The sequence below is a fragment of the Schistocerca nitens genome, chromosome 8, assembly GCF_023898315.1.
Source record: "Schistocerca nitens isolate TAMUIC-IGC-003100 chromosome 8, iqSchNite1.1, whole genome shotgun sequence".
Taxonomy (NCBI): Eukaryota; Metazoa; Arthropoda; class Insecta; order Orthoptera; family Acrididae; genus Schistocerca; species Schistocerca nitens.
Window position 1 is genome coordinate 334966047 of NC_064621.1, and position 19849 is coordinate 334985895.

The 19849-nt window shown below is 45.6% G+C and overlaps 1 protein-coding gene across 1 annotated transcript in view; it reads right to left on the reverse strand.

The window, feature by feature from the left end:
- The window catches only part of LOC126198761 (cyclin-dependent kinase inhibitor 1C-like), a 51662-nt gene extending 33170 nt beyond the window's left edge, over positions 1–18492 (reverse strand). The window contains exon 1 of the mRNA XM_049935317.1: positions 17299–18492. Within this exon, the coding sequence (XP_049791274.1) occupies positions 17299–17953 (655 nt within the window). The 5' untranslated portion in view covers positions 17954–18492. The remainder of the gene's footprint in view (positions 1–17298) is intronic.
- Positions 18493–19849: the final 1357 nt, after the last annotated feature.

Consider the following 19849-nt stretch of genomic DNA (forward strand, 5'->3'; position numbering starts at 1 on the left):
GACTCTTGGAAAGTTTCCACTCCAGCTAGCTACGTATCGATATACACAGAGGCGCGTCGCGGCTGTTATGCAGTCTTCCACAGCACATTCTCACTTTCCCTCGTACTCTGAATCAAGGACGGCGACACCGATATGTCAACAGCAGCGTGCATCGCGCAGTCAGGTGTAAACAAGCAACAGAGTCGCCAAACAATAACATTCCCACGCACTGCAACAGTCAGAACGTCGATCAACTTTCAGCACGAGGATTGTGCTTTTGCGTTCGTATAATATATCCGGTTTTCGATCTACTTAATCCATGAGTATATTTCCCAGTCTTCCCACAACCTCGCATATAAAAAAGACTTTGACCTATGTGTAACAGCAGCAAAGAGAATCCTACTACAGTGGCACATGCAAAACTTTTATCGCCACGAGAGTACGGAATAAAGAAAATTTTACTGACGATTTGTACCATAGCAACGCCAATACTTATAGAAACAATCGACCATTTTAGGTGTCAGGCTGTACAGCCCTCATCGTATAGGTTGTACAACTAACAGGTGTGGTAGAACATTCAGGACACATTATTCACACATAAAAATAGGTAAGGCTGTCATAAACCGAAGGTTGGTTTGAACATTACAGTGTTTCACGAAGGGTGGTTCTGCTGCGATACAGTATACCGTAGTGCTCTTCCCATCCATCCAGTCACGAGCAGAACAACACTTTAACGTGGAATTCGAACCAAAGCGTAACTCAGCATTTTTCACAACAACAAACGTTGTCATCGGTTAAATAACTGATAATACACGGAAAATAAATGGTTTAGGGTTGGATGAGGATCGAAGCGAGGGATTCTGCGTCCACAGCTTTGCACTTCATCACTTAGCCACATTGGTCACACACAGAATAACAAAATACGTTACAGGAACCTGTGTCTGGAAACGCTTTCCGTGCCAGAACTCATTTTCTACTACTCTTCTTAGGTCATTAGCCATGGTAAGCACGCTATAACGAGAACGTGCCAGCTTATCATATGAAACTCTCCCTCGCATGAAATGTTCATATTGCCCTCCATTGCATCAACCCGCCGTAACATTGAATACTGAATGAGCTGATGTATTTCTGCAGCATTGTGTATGATTTCGCAACGTTCCTCATTAAAGACACGAAAACGATCTTATGCTCACGAGATTTCAAATGCCCACAAAGTTAAGTACAGTGAATTCACACGCGGAGAACGTGGAGATCGGGTTATAGGTCCACCTTTGCCTGTTGTCCTACGATGAGCACTAGTAAACACATATGTGCTCGCAATGTCTGTAATGATCACTTTATCATCGGATGCTGTTTGTTAATAAAGCATTGAAGTGAGTCACGTGTGAACACAAGCAATGGCGTGACTCGTGTCAACATTACCTTCGGTGAAAGCACTTGCGGTGAACCTGAGAATTACAATTTGAATAGGCGTAACCAAGAGGGTACTTTGAGCATCTCAGAAAGAGTTTAATGATGTTTTCTGGTGGGTTCTGAAGATAATGACGATGTTTGGTTTGTGGGGCGCTCAACTGCACGGTTATCAGCGCCCGTACAAATTCCCAACCTTCGCTCAGTCCAATCACGCCACTCTCATGAATGATGATTAAATGAGGACAACACAGCCGGCCGAAGTGGCCGTGCGGTTAAAGGCGCTGCAGTCTGGAACCGCAAGACCGCTACGGTCGCAGGTTCGAATCCTGCCTTGGGCATGGATGTTTGTGATGTCCTTAGGTTAGTTAGGTTTAACTAGTTCTAAGTTCTAGGGGACTAATGACCTCAGCAGTTGAGTCCCATAGTGCTCAGAGCCATTTGAGGACAACACAAACACCCAGCCATCTCGAGGAATTGAGATCTAACATGGAAATAGTTTCCGTGTCGTCCATGCTACATATTGTTTTCTTTTTCTCTGTTTCAAGAACGTATCCTGAACGATTGACCTATCGTTTTATCGCGCAGTGTATGCACGCTGTCACGTGTACATGGAGCAGAATCAATGGGATTAAGAAGTTCCTTAAAACCCAATCTGCACGTACACCGAATGATGGAATACTAAGTTATATTAAAAAAAAAGTTCTGCAGATTGCAAAACAAGGTTGCAGGAAAGTTTAATCCTTTCATTGCCATTTTTGTCGGAATGAAAGGTATTAATGTATCGTTATTCTGATTAATGTTGTCGTCAGAAATTATATCATTAACTATTGCCCGCAGTTTCCTTTTCCAACTCAGGGAGGGATGGCACAATTTGTCAGACTGGTATTTTGACGTGGGGCCTACAGTATAATGTGGTATGAAATGAATGAACACCCTGTACTTTCATTTAAGTCATGCAGGGTGATTCAAAATTCCTTTTACAGACTTTTGGGGCTGTAGAGGGGACTTGGTTGATTAAGATTTTCTAAGAACCCCATGTGCGGAAATGGACTGTTTGGATAAAAAAAAAAAGTTTGAAAGTCGAACCACTTTCAAATCTCTCACTTCACGGTACACACATAAGTTGCGAAAAGGTCTCTGTTGTCAGTCAAAAAAAAATGGCTCTGAGCACTATGGGACTCAACTGCTGTGGTCATAAGTCCCCTAGAACTTAGAACTACTTAAACCTACCTAACCTAAGGACATCACACACATCCATGCCCGAGGCAGGATTCGAACCTGCGACCGTAGTAGTCGCACGGTGCCGGACTGCGCGCCTAGAACCGCGAGACCACCGCGGCCGGCTGTTGTCAGTCCCTGTTGCAATTATGGCATCACGTAACACCTTCGTCCGAGTGCAACGGCTGAGAGAAATTGCTACCCTCGAAACTAGGGGGGCTGGCTGGTGTTCCACGGACGTACTGCACTCTCGATTTTCAAGAGCACCTGAAAGAAGAATTCGAAACATTGCCCTTATCTTCGGCCCCTGTAGAGCACACAGGTTAAGAGTTCATTGTCTCCGCTGTGCGCGTACCACGAAGATGGGGATCTGAAACTGATCCGATCCTCAAATAGATTTTACATCCAAACGGTTCATTTCCGGACTTGGGTTCTTTATCAAAACTTCACCTCTACAACACCTAGAAGCGTGTAATAGAAATTCTGAATTACCCAGTATAGTTTCAGAAAAGCACTAGTATGGCATTTATGATAGAAGATATTTGACATTTTTGTAGATTATTCCAAACCCCTATCACTTTATCATTACATGGGAGTTCGAGTGTATCATATGACTGTCACATTTCGATACTTTTTGCGCAAAACAATGTCACATATGATACGTAGCAGTAACATGCAGAAATCCGCACTGGTTCTCTGGACCTATCGTTGGACACATACGTCCCAATGGTATCTAGTAAGAAGGTCTGTGGCGATCCCATGACTGGGCTACCGGCCTGACTCCTTCGCCACGGCACTAGGAGGGAGGGCGCCTTTTACACCCGGGAAATATCCCCAGTACTCGTCTGATAGCAGGCTGAGTGCATTAGGGGCTGTCCAGGAGGAGCGAGCAAAATCTCCACCTAGACTGGAGCAGAGACCTCCAAACCAGAACTCCAGTGCTTTAACCGCTCCAGCACTATTCTGATGAAAAGGCTAAAAATACCTTCATAACATACGAGAAGAGAAATTCATTTCCCTACGACGAACGTCTGCCCTTGTGGGAGTCAACAGGTGAACACACACAATACAAGCATCACCCAGCGCACACCACTGACCCCAGCGGACAAATTTGTGCAACAGGTGTGGGGAAGGGAAAGGCAGCCGCTGCAGGTTATCGCTGGGTCAGCTGCAGGCTCTCACAGCTGCACATACAAACGTTTGCAGTTACTTGCCGGCTGCTGATACGGGGCCTGCAAAGCGCTTGCGAGCTACGTGACCAAACGCTATCAGTCCCGTCAGGTTCAAGGCTGCCCGTTGCCTTCTGAACGAGCTGCGCCGATAAAAGACCACGCCGCAGTTTACGCAAGAAAATAGAGGCCCGTTACAGTCTTGAGCCTCTTAAACCCAATTTACACGAGCGACTTCCTAATCAAAACAGAACACACGTGGGAGAGTGCGCATCACGTGCCTGCTTGTAAAGCATGAGCCGACAACATTGCGGGCTCAAAAAATGGTTCAAATGGCTCTGAGCACTACGGGACTCAACATCTTAGGTCATAAGTCCCCTAGAACTTAGAACTACTTAAACCTAACTAACCTAAGGACATCACACACACTCATGCCCGAGGCAGGATTCGAACCTGCGACCGTAGCAGTCCCGCGGTTCCGGACTGCAGCGCCAGAACCGCTAGACCACCGCGGCCGGCCGACAACATTGCGGCGGCCGCGGTGGTCTAGCGGTTCAGGCGCTCAGTCCGGAACCGCGCGACTGCTACGGTCGCAGGTTCGAATCCTGCCTCGGGCATGGATGTGTGTGATGTCCTTAGGTTAGTTAGGTTTAAGTAGTTCTAAGTTCTAGGGGACTGATGACCACAGATGTTAAGTCCCATAGTGCTCAGAGCCATTTTGAACCGACCACATTGCGAGTGCGTCAGTGATCAATCGATTGCACAGTGTCGAGTTCGAAAATCCTGAGTGTGCTGAAGGTTGCGCATGCAAAGAAAAGTTATAATCGTGCTCATTCTTGTTATGCCACTGGATTTTGTGCTTTTGCCTGCTGTCTTTGATATTGTTACAAAGAAATTTTTTGCAAAAGGGATGCTAGATATCTGAACTTAGGTAATAGGTTTTACAATACCAAGGACAACCTATAATGAGCATAAATGACAACACAAATCATGTGTCTGTATGAAAATTGTTTGAACCGTTAAAATTCCGCTCTGCTGAAGAATAACAATAATACAGGTTTTTATTTAAGTCAACGGAAGTTAAGCGCTCTCGGACTTGGCTAACACTTGGTAGGGCGACCGTATTGGTGTTCCAGGCGCTGTTGACAATCGGCTGCACTCAGCCATTGTGAGACAAACTGAGGAGCTATTTGACTGAGACGTATCGGCTCCGATCACGAAAGCTGACAATGGCCGAGAGCGCGGTGTGCTGACCACATGTCCTCCATTTCAGCATCCAGAGATTCCTATCGGCTGAGTATACACGGCGGTTGTCGGTACCGTTGGGCCTTCCGGGGCCTGTTTGGAAAGAGTTTTAGCACTTCGGTTGTTATTTGGCAGAAAATAAACCAGATATAAAGGACAAGCTAAACGCCACTTTCGAGTATTCGTATCTGAGACTTGGTCCATCGTGGTGGCACAAACGCCACCTTGCGTATTTGCTCCCACATTTCTCAAATTAAGGCAGTGGGCTTAGTTTGTTTACACTGAACGTGAATTATGGAGGAACGATGTGGTCATAGTTAATTACTCTGTTGGTAAATTTCAGTTTTCCTATAGTTGTGGACCACTAGAATCCACGGGTAATACTATTCAGCTGGATGCGGAAGCATCTTGGGAAATCGGTACGCAGTACGCGCGGATGCTTTAAATAGCCTCCGGTCCCTGCGCCTCTGATTGTTTATCGCATGCTGACGTCGCCAGTCGCTTCCCGGAAGATGGCACAGACCGGAAGGAGCGTACGAGTACACACACAACGCTGGCTAAAAGGGAATGCCCGCGATAATGAGGAAGCATCGATAAGTCTGCACAGGATGCGGCTGCTATCAACGGCAATCAGGCGAAAGCGAAGTGTTCATTGCTGCTTTGGAAAATTATTGCTCAAATGTGCACTGTATTGGGTGCGACAGTGTGACCTGAAACTGTCACGTGCTTCTTCAAGGACTTTCCGCGACTGGATTTTATGTCAACAACTTCGGTTTCCGATCGCGCACTTATGTCGTCAGCAGTGCTTCATTGCACAGCGCAGTGCCACGTTGACTTTACCGGCTACCCACTTCCTAGTAGTTTGCCACTGTGCCGAGAGGTGGCAGCTGCTGCCGCGCCCCGTGAGCCAACGACTCTTCTGTATCGCGTAAACAGCGTACGACGCTGTAAGTCTGCTAGAAGAATACGTAAAGTATCCTGTCCTTCCTCGTCTCTTTATACACAGCATAATCTACACCGAACCGCAACTCCACTACCAAAAAGGAGAAAACGTTTTTCAGTATATTCATAATTTTTTTATACATAGACCCTTAATCAACATTCGCGTACAAAACACGTTTGTTCACTGGAAGGAAATACTGTTTTTATCACCGACCATGTTTGACGTTATCGATACCTTACTCCACAAGATAAGAACAATCGCACGCAAAATCTCCGATGCGATAACCTTTCTCTTTAAAAGGTTTAAACTTCTTTTTCTGAACGTCGTTTGAGTGAAGATTATGCTACACGCCACGCTATGGAAGTAAAATTTCACTCAACTTGTAGTTCCGCACTGTACTGTTGAGGAAAACAGGTAAAGTATTTGATAACCGCTTATGGAACAATAAAAGATGGACTGATGTGCTAGCTGCTTGCAGATGCAAAAGTATATGAAATAATAAGAGAAATAAAGCAGTTGACTGTAGAAGAGACTGACGAAACTCAGTCCACCAGCCAAAGCAGTCTTCAGCACATCCTGCGTAGGGTATTGAACTGCTACTCAGGGGAAGCAGAAACAAACAAGTTCTTACCCCAACAAAAATAATGGCTCTGAGCACTATGGGACTCAACTGCTGTGGTCATTAGTCCCCTAGAACTTAGAACTACTTAAACCTAACTAACCTAAGGACATCACACACATCCATGCCCGAGGCAGGATTCGAACCTGCGACCGTAGCAGTCGCACGGTTCCGGACTGCGCGCCTAGAACCGCGAGACCACCGCGGCCGGCTCTTACCCCAACACAAAACACTTCTCACTCTCAATTGCACTGAAGAAAGGAAATGTTGAAAGTGGGAATAAAAGTAGGGTAAGACTAAATCTAAGGTTGGATACAGTTCTTTGAAAGTAAAAAAATGCAGTGTAGTTTTTTAGCTCATTTTCTTGGTTACTGGGTAAAATGAACAGATTTCAACATGAAGCGAGCGTTTCATCTACCACACCACACAACGATCAGAAATTAACAGCAGGTCTAACCCCTAAACATATGGTACTGATTTCTTTATTACAAATTCTGTTCCGAAAAACAGAATTTTTATTTATGAAAACCGTACTTTAATGCCTAAAATTGCATATAGGTATATAAATATGCCTTTTAAAGCTTAAAATTATGAGTTAATTTTTTTTAAGATCACCAACAATAAAATCCCGAATATATTCATGCACCGTACTTTGACGAAAGTATCCTGAAATTACAGTTTTTTTTTAAATTTTTATCTGGGTATGAAGTCGGATCATGTATTTCACAATCGTTTCCTGTGAACAGAAATCTTGGAGGAGTTCGCTGGAGCGCAGTAGACGTTTTATCGCCTATAACAGGCGAGCACTGGTCCGTCATCTGACAAATTGTCATCAATATCAGTATCCCGTTAAGGGCTATCACATTCTTCTTAACTTTCTGAGCCGCTAAATTCAGTGTCAAACTGACAATACAGGACAGATGCTGAAGCCGATATTTTGTTGCAGAATATCCAAAGCTGTACACGGTAAAGGCGATGTCTGATGGCAACCACCTCAACCAAAACACGACAGCCTGGCTACATACAGATATGTAGGACTGGTTGTTCTCTGGTGGACGACTGCCAGTGCTGAAACAGATACATGCGACGTTTTGTTTCTTCGAAGGTTTGCAATGAAGTAGCCCAAGTATACTCAGTGTTATAAGTTTCTGTGAAAAGAATAAATCGAGATAAGGGATTAGCAAGGCAGGTAATTTTGACGGAGCCTCAGTAGTCTTCACCAAAGTTCGTGATGTTAGAATCGAGTCTTAATTGGCCCAAACGAATACTGGAAACGGCCTCAAAATAGCACCCCAACTCAAAAGCGCAATACGCTACTCGTGACTGGTCGCTGCTGTTTTGTCACCTTTCCCCTCCTCACAACCCGCCGCTTCCCAGTAAGCATTAAGTCGAGTCGGGCGCCATCCTCGTGCGAAGTTCATTCGCGCGCGCTGCGAGCTTGCGGTACCGTAACAAGGCTATTCCATCTGCGCTGCTGAAAGTCGTCCCTCGCTCGCTTCTGTAAACTGTGCCGCCATGTTGTGACTCAGGTCGGTCCGACCAATTAGCAGGTCTGCGTATGTGGTCATGGCTGCTGTGTGTGTGTGTGTGTGTGTGTGTGTGTGTGTACTTCGCAGCGCCAGTAGCTGCCGGCTAAGTGTCGGGCGTGAATCCAGTGTGTCTTTAGTCCACAGTGACATGCAAAAACATGGGACCAAAATTATGCAGATGTAACCTAGGCGGCTACACTTAATGCGTTCACATAGTGACTGTATTTCACGATTACCTACGACGAGAACTAAGCAATAACTAACAGGAATAAACAGTTTTGTCTATGAGAACACAAAAACGTTTCGAACCTATCATTATACAGGGCGTCGCAGGAGGAAAGGCCAATATTCACGGATATGACAGGTAAGATCATTCGGAAAAAAAAGTCTAGCAAACATGGGCTCTAAACTGTGTACCTTAAGTCCTATGAGCACTTCTCGAACTTTGGTATTGTGAAAGGAATCTCTTCTACTGTAATCTCTTTGCTTTCCATATCGTGGAAGGAAGTAGTACTGCTGAAAACAAAACAAAAAAATTGTCTTTTGTAAACATACACTCTAAAATGCATGTCTTAAGAGCAATGAGCACCTCTTCGGTAGAACTGTTTCACAGTAGCGAAGCTGAATAGGTGCTCATGCCTCTTAATGCATGCACTTTAAAGTGTCCATGGTTATTGAACTTTTTTTCTTATTCTGGTTCGTACTGTCACATTTCAAATGGTTCAAATGGCTCTGAGCACTATGGGACTTAACATCTAACTTAGAACTACTTAAACCTAACTAACCTAAGGACATCACACAACACCCAGTCATCACGAGGCACAGAGAAAATCCCTGACCCCGCCGGGAATCGAACCCGGGAACCCGGGCGTGAGAAGCGAGAACGCTACCGCACGACCACGAGCTGCGGACACATTTCAAAATATGGAAGGCAAGGAACATGCTGTAGAAGATATTTGTTTCACAATATCGAAGATGAATTGCTCGTAGCTCTTAAGGTACGCATTGTAGAGCCCATGTTTACCAGATGTTTTGCTTCAAATTATCGTTCCTGTCATATACCTGAATACTGACCATTCCTCTTGCGACACTGTATATATATGTCTTTTACGCCAAACAGTTTCCCAACCACTTGGGCGAAATACGAGAAACTATTCGCCTGACTGCACAGAGTTGAAGAAAGTAACGAACTTGAACATAAGTCTTGTTACAGGTATCGTCTTTTCATGGAGTAGTGTATTCCACATACGTTCCGTTATTGGTCCACAAAAGCCAATCGACCTGCATGAAAGATACTTGACAACCATGTAATAACGCAGTTGAGAGGCAGTGCAATGGGGCACTTCGAATTGTCCGGCTGTCAGATGTTTAATGTAATCATTGTGTTTATTTAACCTGAGGCACCCAAAAGTCCGTGAATTACATGAATTCGTTTGCCAGTACTCTCTCAAATGCTTCATTAGATTCTATGCTGCCTGCCGTATATGTGTGTGAATGTGTGTGTGTATGTTACGTGTAAAACAGTGAAAGAGCGAGTATCTTATCCGGTTTAATCGAGGAAAAGACACCAGATGAAGCAAAGTACACACTCGAGAAAGCTATGACATATTACGAAATACGATTATCATAGGGGAGATTAAAGTGATATTAGTTAACGTTATCGATGTGAAAGAGATTTCCTCAGGCACTGATAAAGAGGCAGCTCGCCTACTTGTCTCTGTGCGCAATGTAATTGCATCTTTCCTGATAGCCACTGAGACTGCGGGCGACCAATTGCAGCTGTTTGTGGTTCTTCTTCGTCCCTAGGAAGCCGGGAGCGGTGATTCATACCGGATGACCCTGAAATGAAAAGCCAGGGAGTGCGAACTAGCTTAATTTACGTCTGAACCTGTATCCCACAAGCCACCTTATGATGTGTACTAGACGGTACTTCTTGTTAACACTGTGACTTCACCCAGCTTCACCCAGTTGCTAAAGTTGTGCGGCAAGGAAGATTGTTTGGACAGCCTCTGTGCTACCTCGAATCTTTCTTATTTTAACGTCATGGTCATTTCGCGAGGAATGCGTTGGAGGAGAAGCAATACAGTCGTTGACTCTTCTTAAGAATTTTAACAGAGGAAGACATCGTGATGCACAACGTATCTCTCGTACTGTCTGTCACTGGAGTTTGATGAGCATTTGATGTGTTCCTCACTCGTCACATAGCCACTATTTACAAAAGACACGAAATATTGGAATTGGGGGGAACATGAGGGAAGATGAGTAGGAAGGGGCGAAAAACAAATGTATGCTGCTGATTTGACAATACTTTGCGAAAAATTCCTGGCTTTACAACGATCTCCCTAACCGTCATTTTGGAAAAAAAAAACATATATATTAGATCATTTTCATATTATCTAACGATCACTTACTCGGCCGCCGTAGCGTAGTTTTATCCCTCCTGTCTGGGAAATTATTTTTTAGTTATTGTTTATTTAATTATGCTGTGATACAAAAAACGATGCTACAGTTTGTGTGAGGGCCTTAAGGCACAGTCACTATCGAGTGAAATGTGTGCCGAGACTTTCCGTTCTAATTACTCTACCAACGGAAGTACCGCTGTATGACTTCACTGGTATATTATTAAAAGAATGAAAGGCGGCAAAACAAAATTACGGAACACGAAGGGGAAACTTGGTTACTGTGATAGTGGTCTTGCCAACTGGCGCACCGAAGTCTATGGGGAAACGACCGTTACGGCTCGTGGCGGGCTTTCGTGAGGACCCACGGCGGGGAGGGTCGCGTCCACGCCACGCGACCACATGTGTGAGCGCAACTCACCCCGTGGCACACAATGGGCCCACGTAACGGCGCACACACCCTGCACATGGGGGTTGCTCCGCCCCTTTAAATCTAACCGACGCGCGGCTGCACCATTTTTGAATTTTTTTCCCCTTCCCCGTGCGAACGTCCCGCTCACAGACGAGATTAAAAAACACCGCTAACCGAAATCACAACGTACATCACCCACTAGGGATGTTTTATGATAGCGTTTTAACGGTTACATGGCGTGCCTTGGCTCTCTATGAGAAACTAAGAATAACGACGTTCATGGATTCGACACAGCTTTCTTTCATGGTTGTAATCACTGAACAAGTAAACTTCGTCCTCATCATTTCAAGCGAAACACTATGATTCTAAGCCAAACTTCCATATTTTGTCGATTTTTTATCTAGACAAGGGGCCGAGGGAAGGCAAAAGTTCGCAAATTAACGGGAGAAAACCGCAGAAAGAATATTAGTTGGGTAAAAATAAAGGCATTCTGAATTTAGTCTCGCAAACTTTCCCATAAAATGGTTGTCCCGTAGGTAGCATGAAACTGTGATATAATCTGTAGAGCTAAAATAGCAATACTGCTAATGAAACTGTCACAAAATATTTGCACACTACTAAAAAATTTGCGGTTATATCTTAATGATAAATAAAACTGCAAGATTAGGTTGGTGTAATAAAATAAATCAAAGAAATTGTGAGGAAATACGAGAAGGACTAGTGCGACCAGTACAGTGATTAGCCAACGTTACATGTAGCATCCCGCAATCAGTGTGATAAGCACGGACTCCTACCACAGATCTTGTCACTCGGCTAGCGGAACACTTGGTCTGTAACACAGCATCGTTGGCTTGGAATTTGAAGACTATGAAACTCTGTTTATCCTTTTGGAAGAAAACCAGAGACGGAAAACGTAATCCTGAAATTGCCTTGGAACGACATGGAAGCAGAAAATGTTGCCTTGACCTGTTTGATTTGTTATACAAGAAACAAGCGTCACATAAACTTATAAACAATACAGGCTTGTTTGCAAACAGCACAATAGCGCCCAATGCGACGCTGCATTCGTTTTTCGACTGCTGTAGCACGTATAGCGTAGTGTCAATTAATGGCACAATTTGTGCGCTTCCCTACATGTCTACGCTTTCGCGCGCAGAACGAAGAGCCTGGTGTGGATGGGAAGGCTAGGCAATTCCCCGCGATCAAATACAACCCTGGAATCCTTAATAGTAGCCACTTCGCCCCTTCGCAACCGAAATTGGGCTTGGCCGCCAACACTGACCTCCCGACGACCCAAGTTTGAGACAAGAAGCCTGGCCATCTTTATTATGAAGCGTTAGCTTTGTATGTGTGCTACCGGCCTTTCTTGAGACAGTCACGCCGCAAAGTTTGTCCTCCACCAAGTTATTTGGAGACTAACTCTCTTTCTCTTGATAAGATAACCGCTCCCTGCCGAGGACACGAGGCGTTCGTCCTCGCAAAGACAATATTTAACGATGGTCCACACTCTTGTCTTAGTTAAAAGGAAAGAGCCACGAGCGCAGATGCTTTATTTTTTATTTTCTTGCAGTCCCAGCTTTGACCGTTATCAGTCTTACGAAACAGTAGAGATAATCTTTTGAGACAACGACTAAGCTGTGCTCAATCACTTTATCGATTAACAAAAGCCCGCATCTCGTGGTCGTACGGTAGCGTTCTCGCTTCCCACGCCCGGGTTCGATTCCCGGCGGGGTCAGGGATTTTCTCTGCCTCGTGATGGCTGGGTGTTGTGTGCTGTCCTTAGGTTAGTTAGGTTTAAGTAGTTCTAAGTTCTAGGGGACTTATGACCACAGCAGTTGAGTCCCATAGTGCTCAGAGCCATTTGAACCATTTGATTAACAAAACATGGAGATATGTGATGGACCTCTTAAACTTTCATTCCCCGAGCAGTTTACATCAGAGCGTCCTACCCTTAGAGTGTTTCCGCAAAATACTAATAACCAGTCAGTATTAAATGCAGGAAGAACAGTTAAGACAGTCATCGTTACAAACTTGCTGCAGTCATTAGCAAGTACATTAGTCATCAGCCCGAAGGCTAGTTTGCACTGCAGTTATCCGCGCACACATTACTGGTTAGGAATGTTAGTGATTCTTTGCGTTCGATCACATTATTTTGCTGTCTCTGTTGTAGCCCAACGCATGTCGGAACTAGAAGTCGCACTGTACTCACTTCATTTGATGTACTACTTAGGTTGTATATTAGAATGTAGTGCGGCTATAACAATGTTAGTGTATGTGAAGTGTTAAGAACATTTTGTGGCCAGATGAAAATGATAAACTGAAACAGATGCAGTCCCTGAAACTGGAGTTGTAACTTCAAAAACGCATTGGACTAAAACAGGAAAAAAGTATTGTGACAAGAGGCAGCATTACTAAAAATATATATTGCTAACCTTACAAGTTACCGTCAAGGGCAGTCCTTAATTAAACTTTTGTTAAGCTGGCTATTATCATCAGCAAATAGTTTCTGTCAAACTGGGTTCGTAAATGTATCATTTCCTTCTTCTTATGACGACTGAATCTTAACTGTGTCCTTTATACGAACAGTATTTCGGAGTACAATCAGTATGGGTTGTGATGGGTCAACTACAACTGCAGTAAAACCTTAACTACGAAAAAAAGTACTGTTGCAGAATCATTACCAATTTCTGACGTACAATTCTGCTGAAAGGGAGGCGGTCGGGGTGGCCGAGCGGTTCTAGGCGCTACAGTCTGGAGCCGCGCGACCGCTACGGTCGCAGGTTCGAATCCTGCCTCGGGCATGGATGTGTGTGATGTCCTTAGGTTAGTTAGATTTAAGTAGTTCTAAGTTCTAGTGGACTGATGACCTTAGAGGTTATGCCCCATAACGCTCAGAGCCATTTGAACCATTTTGTTGAAAGGGAGTTTCTGTTCTTTACTTTTGTATTTCTGGTATTTCCATATCCAGTTTGCTAGCACAGCTAAGAGCTTAACCAGCAAAACTCGATCAATCTTCCTAACAAGGATTTGCTTCAGTTTAAGCATTTGATTTGTGGTGACATCATCAGGAGTACGCAGATGCTTTTAGAACTAATTGTTAAGAAAAGTAAAACGAATACGTGATTTCCATACAACTTCGATACAATGTCCAAACAAAAACATCAGAGAATTTTAATCGGATGAAAGGGTTTTCACTTACGATGCTTTAATTTATTAACGTACAGTTTATTTAAACAGCAAACCAAAAGATTTTAGGTCTGAAGCTGGGAAGACTGTGTACCTTAAGACCTATGAGCACTTCTCTATCTTTGATATCGTGAAAGGAATCTCTTCTACTGCAATCTCTTTGCTTTCCACTGGTACCTTTAAATGCGAATTCGTGCAGCACCTAAGAGTTGTTTTATTTTAATGAAGTCCGGTTCAAAGATTGCACAAGGAAATGACACATTACAGCTCTCTCGATCGGTTTTACTTTTTTTGGCGGCAACCTGATATTTTGACATTTTAACGCATAGTACAAAATCTCCGAGAATTGCGAAGCACACCGCAATGACAGATATCATAGGCAGAGATGACAGTTTCTATATACCGGAAGACAATGACTATATTATTAAATCACCGTAGATTGTAATAACAAAATTTGCGCAACTGCATAACAAGCCGTTGATGGCGCGCTTATAATATGCATTCATGTCGGCGAGGCTCTCGAGAATTCGTTAGTGCAGGTTACGGGGAGAAACAGTTACAGTGATTGCAGAGGAGATCGGGGAACTGCGGTGGCAGTTTCGCGACGCTGTGGCGCGCGGCCGTTTCGTAACAGCGCGCCTTGATAATTGTGGCTCAGAGATGTGGCAACACGGCTCCAGCGAGGCTGCTGCTGCTGCTCGCTGGCAGAGGTTTGGCACCATCTCGGCCGCCGAGCTCGGAGGCAGCTCGCCTAGCGCAGGCACAGGCGAGGAAAGCAACAGCCTTCCGTGGTGGACACCTAGCCAACCAAGCCCGATAGTTCGTGAGGCGCTCATTACCCCGTGCGCGAAATTACGTAGCAAACAGGCCAGCGATACCGGGTGAGCGACTTGCTATTTATAACAATACGGCAACAGAATTCTTCAAGCAGCTATTGTTCAGCGGTCACACTCGTCCGTTAATTTCTCCCATTGTTGTGATTTGGCCTTACACTACAAACGGTGGGGAGTAAGTCAGTTTATAGCGGAATGAGTTTAAAATCGCAATCACTGGCGACAAGAAAACGCAAAATTAAACCACTGCTGGAAATCGAATAGAATGCCAACAGCCGTTCTCAAGTAGGAGACAAACAAATGAAAGCGAATTACATTATAGGCAAAAACTATCAAGAGATGAGTAAATGAAGCTTCTAGCTTTCTGCATGTCAAGAAAATATTTCTAGGTAAAACATTCCACAGAAAAAGCGGCAAACAGAAATTGCTTTCACCACAAGCTGTTAAACAGTTTTTCAAATGGAAGAATACCAGTTTAACTTTTTGCGTTGGTCAGTCCTTTTAACATGACAAGCGGAGTTATTTTAAGGATTGGCGTTGAAAACGTAAATGCTCTTTAAATCGAGAGTCAACAGTAAAGCAGCCCATTACAACCAACGCAAGGGTACCACCACAACGTCATTCGCCTATGAATTCAATATTTTGCTAGCGAACTTTCGAATGTCAGATAACCTTGCTAGATAAAATGAAATTAAAGGTAACTGACGTAAATATGGTAGACAAAATCAATCGTCCAAAGTCGTTTCTTCCCACAAAAATGCGCTATTTACCTGAAACCGCCTATAGTAAATTCGATAATCACTTTTATTATCTGCTAGTACTTAATCAGGAATATATTGCGCCAATGAGTACGAGCCAGCTACCTACTCGGCGCGAGCGGCAATATTCGACTTCATAAAACGACGGCTGCACAATCTAGAGAGAAAACTGCAGCGGCGAGGCGCATTAAACTATGAAAAATGCGCGACGGACGAGTAGCGTGTCTCTTCAAGACTCGCTTCCAATGCATGTAGCGAGTGTGTGTCTCAGATCGCCACACACACGCACACGCAGGACGCGTGTGGAAGCCGACCTTGGCTCGCATTTTTCGCGCCAAATAACTTCACACAACAAGCAGAGGCGTGCCGCTCGCTGTTGCAGACGCACGAAGGACATCTGAGCCGGGATTGCTAAGCGACAACGCCGTAACGTATAAAACGCCAGGCGAGGCCCAGGAGACGCGGGTATGAAATACACTCTGACATGTACATTTTTTTTTAACTGCATGAGGTACTTTGCTGCAATGAAGCTATAGGAACAGAAATACTTTGAACGGACAAAATGCTGCCTGTATGCCAAATTAGCGAGGGTTGCTAAGTATTCGACTTAGTCTACGGCTGCTGCACGACATTCCTAATGAGCCGGTATACAGTCGTACGCAATGGAGCTATAGTAAATGTTTCACTAATCACGCCAATAGACAAGCTCACGTAGCTTTCACGCCTGCTAGAAATCCAAGTTCCTCTTTCTGTCCTAATTCCATCAATGTTTCAAACGGCTTGATCAAAACAACAATATGACACGGGTTGTACAGTGATTTTCCGTTGATTTATGATAAATCGAGATACTGAACCAACATCCGTCTGGAAAAAACACGCACAAAAGTAGTATTTGTAGAACACGCGTAACTTTCTTACGAAAGAAAATATGACTCGTACCATCAGCTAAAGGTCCATGAGGACATACCGGTAAAAATGATGGGCTTTGATAATAGATATCTACAGGAAGTATTACACGGCTGCGGAATCATATCTGGATTACCAATACAGGGGCTGTAGGACTGGATGCATGGTGCTTCAAGTATAGAATAAAAGTTACGCAGTTCATGCACGATATGTGGTTCTAAAATGCAACAAAATACTCATCGGAGACTCGACCATTACCTAATATACGTTTTCCGAATTTACCTCGAGGTTGCATTTTTACGTCGAAATATGAGTTACATATTGCCCGAGGTAAACATTAAGAAATGCTGCAGACTAATCTATTAGCACAGGCTTTGTCTGGCATTCAGATTCGCTGCCTTCGAATCGCGTCCTTTCAGTAAATATACGCAATGCGATGTTCCAAATGGAACATATTCTGCAAATCCCGAGGATCAATCTAGCAATGGAATTGAATCATTGAGTGTCGAAGAAGGAATGAAGAAGTGGTTACGCAATTCGAGACTATTTTATTTGTTTATGCATAAGGCTGTCACTTCATTCATTTTATACGTGTCAAAAAAATGGGGTGCTTGGGCGGTATTCGTGGTCTGTGAGTAGTACCGAGATGAAAGCAATGTAAGTCAAAAAGATGCAGAAGCGATACTCACCAGAAATGCAAGTCTGCTTTGGGGTGCTGACGCTGTTGTTGTTGTTGTTCGACGCTTTAGCAAGCGCCGGTGCGGCGGCGACAGGCGTCGTTTCGGCCGACGTCGCGCTGACGCCGAAGGGCGCCGGAGACGCCGTCTGCACGGCCTTCTCCTCCGTCCCCCTGGGGGCGTCTTCTCCGTCCGCCGCAGCCTCCGCCACCGACGCCGCCGCTACGGCTGTCGCCGCGTCGGCGTGCGTCGCCAGGTACGGGAGGCGGCGCAGCGCGTAGGACGCGGGCACCGCCGCCTCCGGCTGCACCTTCTCCCACACCAGCCGGCTGCCGGGCAAGGGCGCCTCGCGCTCGAAGTCGAAGCCGTAGTGCTCGGTGTCGCGACGGCGCATCGCCTGCAGCTCGTCCTGTACGAAGCGCCGCGTCTCCTCGTGGTCCACGGGGCCGAACAGCTGCCGGCGCACGCGGTCCAGGCCGGCTACCGGGGGCGGCGGGGGCGAATAGCCGCCACCGCCGCCTCCGGAGGACGCCGCCGCCGCCTCTCCGCCGCAGCCCGCCGTGGCCGCCGCCGACGCCGCGCTGCCGGCGCCGCCGGCTACTCCGCCGCCCCTCAGCATCCTCCGCATCTCGGACAGGAACAACGGATTGTACACGCGGGCACTCATCGCTCGACTACACCGCACGGGGGCACGCCAACAGTACTTGCACTTCTTTTGCGTTATCGCGCCTCTCTTCTTCTGTGGCAGTAATGCTGTCTGGCGACGCACACTCCGCCTCCTCGCAACTTTCCTCTTCTTGCCACTCGGCACTTCCAGCGTTTATCACACAAGTTCCCAAAAACTTAAGAAAAAGCCGGCACGCCTCTCCTCGGTAGCAGGAGGTACTTCTCTGTCAGTAAACTTTGTCGGTCACAGCGCAGAAGGAGCAGTCGGGTCAGGCTTCTGTTCGTTTCGACACCACACACACACGCCACGCCGCACACGTTTTGCTGCAGTCCGCTCCGCCAAACTCTGCGCCTCCGCCCACTCCCGCGTCCCAAGCACTCACCTCATGGGGACCGACACGCCGACTGCTTTCCCGCTCAGCGCGCCTGCGTGATAGCGGGCGAGCAGCACTTCCCCCACCACGGCTTCCCAGCGATCGCCTCTCCGCCGCCTCGGTGGAGGCAGTGCTGTATCTCTGCTTCCCCTCGCGCCGCTGCTACTACGCAATCAGAGCACAACTGTGTGCGTTCGTAGTGCGGCGAACGCTCGTGCGGGAGCGGTTATGGGGAGGGGGGGGCAGCAGCAGCAGCAGCGTCTTGCTTCATCGTATTTTCGAGTTGACCAATAGAGTGGCTGCGAAGTGGTCGCCTCAGTGCTGTGGTGGGGAAGACGCGGCGTGGAGGGGAAAGTTGACGTCACAAGTCACCCGCACAGCTTTGCTGCACAGAAAGAAACCACGCAGAAGAGCGCGTGACGGAGGACAGCGAACGGTGACGAGAAATCGGGCGCTGCATATGTGCCCCTCTGTTATTTCTGTGCGAATATCCTCCGTTAACAGTGATCGTACCAGTTCCAAATATTATAAGGGATTTGGCAATGTTCTCTTCTGAGCAGTTTGTAACTTGAAAATAAATGAACAGCCTGTTTGAGCAACGAAAGCACAATTCACCACACTTCTGTCACGTCGCGTTTCGGGATCTTGGCAATTTGTAAAGTCGTATCATTTGCTACAATAATTTTGGGTTCTGTAAGTCACTCAGAGCTCCGAAACGCATCTTTATTAGCAAACGTAAAATCTAATGACTCGTTATTTTTCATTTGTTGTTCTGACAGTTTATCGTACATATAGCCTTACAAACTTAGTCCGGTGTGGACGAACCGTTTAAAAGAAACATGTTTTCCAAGTTGAAATGTCAGGCGTTTTGGTTGTAAAAAACAGTTTTTGTCTCGCTTTCACCTGCAATTGAATATATGTTGATTTAATTTTCTTGACTTTGTGTTCTACTGACTCCAGACCATTTATTTACCTTAAAAGGACGTTTATGAATCTGCTGTGGAAAACGACCTCTTAATTGTACACCGGTGATAGCCACAATTTATTATGCCGAACCGACATGCCAGCTTGAGGTTCCCTTCTGTAAATAGCCAGGTTTCCGTATGCCTAACCTGTCACTCACCCGAAAAGTCCTGATTTCATTTTTAATTATTGTCTGTTGTGCACTAATCAATCAATCTTTTTGCCATGAAAGTGATTTGGGTTTATGTTGGCGTTCTGTGTATTAAAACACGTTATGAAAACCGAGAAGACGCGGTCAGATGTAAATAATGACAAACCTTTTAGTGTGTGTGTGTGTTTTCCATTTGCGATGTCTTTGGCTTATTGTCCCAACATCCGTAAGAACTGTAACCAAACGCCTGTGCTTGTAGTCGCAGAGGTAGGCTACGCTCGTACCGTGCTGTCATCTAGCGGTGTAACCGGGAACTACGTGCCTGCTTGCAGCTTGGATCCGATGGTTGGCAGCGGGAAAATTCAAACGAACTTTCCCATCTGCTAAATCACTTTAGACGGAGTGGTTC